General features: G+C 38.8%; 1 protein-coding gene across 6 annotated transcripts in view; it reads left to right on the top strand.

The window, feature by feature from the left end:
• The first annotated feature begins 6501 nt into the window (after positions 1-6501).
• Positions 6502-7560, top strand: part of dachd (dachshund d) — a 99674-nt gene continuing 98615 nt past the window's right edge. For 4 of the 6 annotated variants that reach the window (XM_079463495.1, XM_079463496.1, XM_079463499.1 and 1 more), the window contains exon 1: positions 6647-7285. In XM_079463495.1, coding sequence (XP_079319621.1) covers positions 6726-7285 — 560 coding nt within the window. In that variant the 5' untranslated portion in view covers positions 6647-6725. Of the gene's footprint in view, positions 7286-7560 lie in introns of all 6 variants that reach the window. The other 2 variants (XM_079463494.1, XM_079463498.1) reach the window with 2 other exon arrangements.

The following is a 7560-nucleotide window of genomic DNA, read 5'->3' as shown; positions in this document are numbered from 1 at the left end:
AATCTTCAAAAGGGATGCAGTCCTTTTAAATTTGATTAAAGTGATGCATGCCTGTTTTCTTTGGGTCTTTCAGCTAATTGAATAGCTTTGTATGGCATCGACTGCTTTCCTCAGACACAACACCCCAGTTCAACTCTGCAGGTCTGCATGGCCATATCTTAATTGGGGATCATTTCGCAAATGTGGTTCAATTTCCTTTACAAGACAGTTACTGTTAACTGCTATTTTTAAAGCCAATAACAACGTCAAAGCTCGGGATGATTAAAGCAATTAAAGTTTCCTTTTGTTTTCTGAATACAGTGAGATAGGCGGCGGTGTTTGTTTAACATTTATTAAACATTTACTAAATGGAATTGAATCTGTCATCGCGCAAGGTTTTCGAGACGATTACTTTTTGTGTGGCGACCGCCTTTTCATTCTGGGAATGTTTTGCAGCTTATAGCCCCGATTAGCCTTGCGATTTTAATCAAACTTTACTCTTAAATCTACAAGAACGTCGCTCATGTGTAATTTCAGCACCAGACTTTACCCAATTAGCGCAGTACATTTACTCCATTAGATAAACTGCCTTTTGAGATCTGACTGGTTTAATCTGTTTAATGTGCGTGTAAACTATAATCTCTCAATTCTCAAAATTCCCTTAAGGACTTTATTCACGTACTATTCTCCAGCTACTTTTTGAAATGCGCTGCTTTAAAAATAAGGATTAAATTTTGATTAGCAGCCGGTGTTATTTGAAGCTTTTCCTTCCTGGTCAGAGGGAGGGAGAGAGAGGAGGACTACATAGACATAATCAGGCACAGACCGGTTTCACCACAAGTTTAATGGCATTTTACAACCAGACGTGTTCCTCGCGCCGCGCTGGTGTCACATCCAGATGTTACTAATCAGTGGATGTGCAGAGAACAATGAATAAAAAACATAACAGGGAAATGTCAGTCTCTGTGTTTTACTTAGACCTTTGCGCCACATGCAATGAATTGGGAAAGCTTAACATTCCAACAAATGAAAACATTTGGACACCGACACACCACACGTGAAATGACACCAGAGGGTTCCAACATATGGTACATCGTATATTCATGTGATGTATGTGTATGGAGTAATGCGACAGACGTCAGAATGTTTGCCCACACATTACAGGGTTCGATATAGTGCCTACCATGAAGTCTGTGTCTTTGTGTAGGTTCCTTTTGAAGTCACTTCATTGATTATTGATTGCCTCAACCCTAGGAAATAGCTCATGCATCTCATGTACATTATAACAAATGTTCTCTTTGCATTACAATTGAATTGTGATTGTTATGTTCGATCAATGGGAAAGGTCAAAGGATCACCACTGCCAGCAATTTAATGGAGAAGTCGATGGAGATTCATTTTAATCACTGTGGCTGTTGCCGAACGTGCACAACAGCGCCTGTGAATGGCGCGGTAATTACTGCTGTTTATACAGGTTTACCTTCCAATTTAGATATCCACAAATCTCTCGTCTGATATAAAAGTCTGTGCGGTTTAAATGGGGTACAGGGCACCGTAGAGTAATTGTGCAGCTATCAAGCGGGCTCTTTTGAAAACATGAAATTAGCTCTCTTTTAAAGACCGATATCACCAGAGGGGCAGTATTTTACATACGCTTGGACGTTTTGCCAGCTCAGCTCACAAGACACTTGGCTGGCATCTTTCCAAGTGAATCCTGAGATTTGCAGATAGAGTTGCAGACAGGATGCGCAGATAGAGAGAGGGAGTTGTAAGGCAGGAATGCGTCATCGTAACAAATGCAAATGGTTCTGAGCATCAGAGCAGCATGACATGTGATCATTATTTTATGGCGGCGTAAATTCATATTACATGTAATGATTCATTTCAAATTCATGCTCGGGAGCTAAACATTGGTTTGGTTTTATACTATGTATTTACTTACAAACGCATGCTATTATGACAGTATTATTTTTGTTTTTAAGGAACTTTGCAGACATTGGAAATGTAGATTGTCATTAAAATGGAATTTGTTGTCTGTCATGCATGCATGCAGTTGATCTTCAGCAATCATACTTTGCATTGTCTAACCTTTAAAGATTACTTTTTGGTTTAACCTAATGATGTTAGGTTGAATCATGTAAATAGAATATATTAGATCATTTTGGCTTGAGCTGTTAGATGTGTCATGTAATAGTGTTTACTTCATGGGTGTTTACTCAGAAATGCATTTGGAAAACCCCCTTGTTATCTTTAGAAAGTTTTCTCTGGGAGTTTCTGTAGAGATGCAGGATGTCTCCCCTAAAATTGCCACACTTTATACAATTATCTTAATAGGGAAAAAGCAAAGTATTTTCATGTAAAATATGTTAACATTTCTAATTAAAACATGTCTTGGAATAAACCTGGACATTAATGCATAAAAACCTTTATTTCCCTCTGTGGTTATTTTACAAATTGTATTGACATGCGAAATTTCACTCAGGGACCAAAGAACAAAACTATTTGATTTAATTACGTCTCTGAAGGTCATACCTGATTTCTGCAGCAACTGCTTTATGGAAATGAGACGGCTAAAAGATCTTTATTTTTATTAGAGCACAGTTGGTCTCTGTTTACTTTCTGATCTCATCTGTGATGGTAGGACAACAAAGACAGACAGAGCCGTAGTTTTGCTTTGTGAACTCTCAAAACTCGAGTCTGGGGAGAACCTCCATTCTCATTAAGCAAAGTAAGTGTGCTATCATTCTCCTCGCATCTGATTTAATGACAGTCCCCAACTGCCTGTCATAAAGTTTTCCTTCATACGGCTATAAATGAAGGGGCTCTAATTGGGAGGCTATATGCATTAACCCTGTCCTTTGTGTACCTGTATGCTAAAATACACTCTTTGTTTATGTATCGAAATAAATAAGGTCTTGTCTTTCAGGGTGATGCACAATAAGCGACTGAAATGACTGAGGATAGAACTGACCGTGGCTACTTTGTCATCTGCCCTTTGCCGTGGTCTGACTGATTCTGTTTCGCGGGCCGTCTCTGGATGGATGGGGTCAATGGCATGCAACCTTGAAGAGACAAATATTCAAAATCAATAAGTATTTGTCTCCCCTGCACTGTTTGTCTGAGCAGCATCATGAGCTGGATCCTCTCGGAAAAAAGACAACAGAAGGTGAGGCGGAAGACAGGCACACAACACTAGCAGATGTACCCAAATATTTACTGCTTAGAAGTCATGTTTATTCATCAGATGGTGAGGAAAGCGACGCTGCGTTTTGTGTAACCTGCCAGCGCGTCGCACTGCAATGATTTGGTTTTTCCCAGGTATGCCTATTCTGTGCAATTAAAGTTATTTATCTCCCTTTTCAAAGTTCATCAATAATGCTGAAATACTCTAAATGTCCATAAGGGGGATGATGTATGATTGGTGTAATTATTTCTTATTCACCATGCTTTCTAAAGCATATCAATTTTGTTAATACCATGTAATTAAAACATGTCAGTGCACTACAAGTTGCGGGCTGTATTAATGACTGTGAAAATTATTTTAATTAAATAGCCAATTATAGAAAAATCCTAACCATGAGAATTGACATTTAAATGAATTTAATTTAAATTGCTTTTCAACATTGTTTTATCAAAGCCTTATAGGCTGAATAAATTATTATATCAAACAATATACAGCGCCATTGATCATACCCCCGTCATATCGCAGTTCTACTTTTAAACACGGCTCTGCTGTGATGCATTAGCGTTACGGTGATTCATGAAGACGGGGGCATTCGGTGCACGACGTTCAATCTGAGTTGCCTTGTCTCTCCTTTATTAAGTCCTCTAACCAGCATGCGTGGAATCGGGAAAGAAATTAGCAGCTTTGTTGTCAGTAGGTTTGATTGTTCATGTACCGTAAACAAAGTGTAATGAGTTAGTCATCAGTGCTGTAAACCTTTGTGCATGTGGTCTTCTTTGCGAACGGTCTTGCGGTGGGCCTTTCCTCATTAGATATGTCATGTCATACCCCTGCAGGCAGCACGGGCCTCTGATGACATACTGTAAACACATGGAAGAAACCCATTAATCTCATTGACTAACTTCAAGCACTGTTTAGAAACCATTTAAATGTCATTTTCCAAAAAAACTGAAAACCTTTTATGATCCTCTGGAAGATAATTGTCTTCTGAAGTAGCATTTCATCCACTGTGATCAAACAGTCAGATTGTTTTCATTTGTGGTCGCATTTATGGTAACATGTCATCCGTTTCTCCTCCTTGATGGATTCCTTTCAAGCACCATTAGTGTAAATGCCAATGTTGCGAACAGATTGGTGTTCTGTAATCATTTTTATTCTTTTATGGAAGGAATCTCTTGACTTAAATTGTTTTCCTTTCATATAATCAGATCACAACTCTACATCAAGTTTAAGTTGATGTTTGTTAATAGCTTGCTTTGCAGAGATGCAAAAGGGCACCCAGAAATAAAATGTTGTCATCAATTTCTCATTCTCATGAAACCTGTTTTAAGGTCTTTGTTCTGCTGAACACAGAAGATAATTTGAAGAATGTAGGAACCAAACAGTTATGGGGCACCATTGACTACCATCATAGTTTATTCAGTACTTTACCAGGAACGTTTGGTTACAAATACTGTTTTGCTTCTTGTGTTTTAACAACTTGCGGGTAAATAAATGATGCCAGAATTGAGATTTTTGGGTGAACTATAACATTAAAATACTCATTGTGTTCATTTGAAAACAAGAAGCATAGGACGTTTTTGCCCATATTTTTCCTGTGAATTAGTCGACACATTATTATGTATGACCCTGTACTCAAGGTGGAGATGCATTGAATGTAATTTACATACTGTTGACCTGAACCTCTTGATTATTGTTGGCTTAACCTTCTCTCAGCTGGACTGTATTATCATTGCATTTCATATACGGTACACCAGCATTCCTCTCAATCCTGGCACAATGAATAATGATCTAATGTACAAACAGTCCTCTATTTACACAGAGAAACTTGTATTTATTCAATACATAAGTGTCAAAGCCTTTCTTAATGTATCCAATGCTCGTAATGAACATTCAAGGTTGGAATGCACTGTACTGTAATGCAACTGCATGGAGCATTTCTCTGCATGGTGCATCCTGCTGTTTGCCTATTGAAAGGCTGTTGTTCTAATGGAAGTTTGATTCATCAGGCCCACCCAGCTCATTAAGAGACTCTGAATCTAAGACATCATAGAGGTCCTGTGGCGATTGCGGATGCCTTTTTGTCTTATCATCATTCTTCTCTAAACGAATGTCTGCTGGTGGTTTTGCGTGTAGAATTGTCTAGCCATCATTTGCAGTTAACCCCATGCTAACATGAAAAATAGTTGGCAAACTATCATGACATTCATTGTTTTTAATGAAATCTTAATATGATGCATATTTAAGCAAAGGTTAGCAACATAAAGGGCAGCTGCATTGTCTGGCTTGGAATTTTAAGCAGATATTGATTTTTACACTACATGCTACCTCTGTGTCTGAATGACAATTCTGAAATGCTGTCCTGCTTATCTTAAGGAACATCGGATCTGACTAACTATACTTAGACTTTTTAAACTCCAAAAACAAGACTTGTTCTGACAGTGTTTGTAAGGAAAGATCAATTAGAAAACACACAGGGTTACAACTTTTCGTATGTTAGAATTTGCTGTTGTTTGAAGAGTGCAAAGATGAAGGTTAAATCCAGTGTACAGAGATAAACCTATTTAGCTTAATTTGGCACTGAATTTAGTTGATTTTTAAAATACATCAATACTCCAAAATGTCTTGTAATATCTTCTGTAATTTCTGAATTTACTTTAATGGAAGTTAAGCATATCAGTCCAGTATGACAATTAACATTACATTATATAAAGCGCAACAGCTCATTGACTAATTTACATCAAATTATTAACATTCTGAAATATTACGAATATGTAATTGTGAAGTTTTAAAAAGTTTGTTGTTTAAAGATGTATTTGCTTATTATCTGGCTTAATTGTAATTTGTTGAACTTTAAACGTTTTTAGAATACACTGTATTGTTATTAACACAATTTTTATGTTTTGAAAATGAACTATTTTTTCACAGCATTTAATGATCTTTTTTACTTTTCATTTCTACATCATTTTTGTCATTACACTTGAAATATAAAAATTAAGAATTGCATATTTCTCAACGTTAATAAATGTTGTAGAAAACTTGTTTATTGTAAATGTATTACTGCTGTATGCATTATCTATAATGTTAACGGAGCATCCATTCTATCCGCAAAAAGGCTCTACCGCATAAAAATGAAATAAAGAAACGTGTTGAACGCAATAAAGTGTATAGTTTGATATAGAAGAAGGGCAATGTAGCGTGCAATATGGCAGTGAAGTAAATTCTGGAAATGTTCTGTGTATATATAGTTGCACTGATAGTCGCGCTCTAGGGTCGCATTAGACTCCGCATGTCTCCGTTTCAAAGGGCTGATAGTGGCTCCTCCCTCTCTGTACCTTGTGACAACAACAACTCATCCACAGAGCAGAGCCACACTTTTCTGCTCATTTTCTTCCTGTCATTCTCTCTCAATCTTACGTAGAGCCCTAATTTCTGTACGGCACCTCTCACCATCCGTTCGCGCATCGGCGGAGCGCACTCCGGTGGATTTCCTCTTCTTTGCGTTACTTTTGCGAACCGGCTCTCGTTTCAAACTGAACTTATTTTATAGGTGAAGAACACCATGGCCGTACCGGCTGCTCTGATTCCCCCGCCGTCTCTGGTCCAGCCGTGTCCGATCTCAACTTCTTCATCATCTTCATCAGCGTCATCATCGTCCTCCGCGATCGCAGCATCATCATCCTCGCCTTCGGGCACTTCAGCATCTCCCTCTCAGTCGGGGAGCCAGAATCTGTTCCGATCGGATCTGATCAACGCCAGCGCCAGCATCCCTCTGCCCGGAAAGCCCGTGTACTCTACTCCATCCCCTGTTGAAAATACCCCGCAGAATAATGAATGCAGGATGGTGGAGCTCAGGGGTGCCAAGGTGGCCTCTTTCACGGTGGACGGACACGAGCTCATCTGCCTGCCCCAGGCGTTTGACCTGTTTCTCAAACACTTGGTCGGAGGACTGCACACCGTCTACACCAAACTCAAGCGGCTGGAGATCACTCCGGTGGTGTGTAACGTGGAGCAGGTCCGCATCCTGCGGGGTCTGGGAGCCATCCAGCCCGGGGTAAACCGCTGCAAACTCATCTCCAGAAAGGACTTCGAGACCCTCTACAACGACTGCACTAATGCCAGGTGAGAGAAGAACACCCACGGCTCTTTGAATTGGTTGAATTTGTTGCGAGTTAGTAATGAAATGAAGTGGAAATGTTGGTTACACTTTACGTTAGCGTTACTACGTTAAGAACTAATATCCACAGTGTAATTACTTTGCAGTTGACCCAGTTCGAGTCGGCACATGACATTTTTAAATTGTTTATATTTATCTATAGAATCCTGCATTGCCGGCATCTAGTTATTCATGAACAAATAGAAAAATAGAAACTTAAAAAAATAATAATAATAATTTT

This window comes from Barbatula barbatula (assembly GCF_947034865.1).
Source record: "Barbatula barbatula genome assembly, chromosome: 9".
Lineage (NCBI taxonomy): Eukaryota > Metazoa > Chordata > Actinopteri > Cypriniformes > Nemacheilidae > Barbatula > Barbatula barbatula.
The sequence above is the reverse complement of the archived record's forward strand: the minus strand, read 5'-3'. Positions and strand labels throughout refer to the sequence as shown.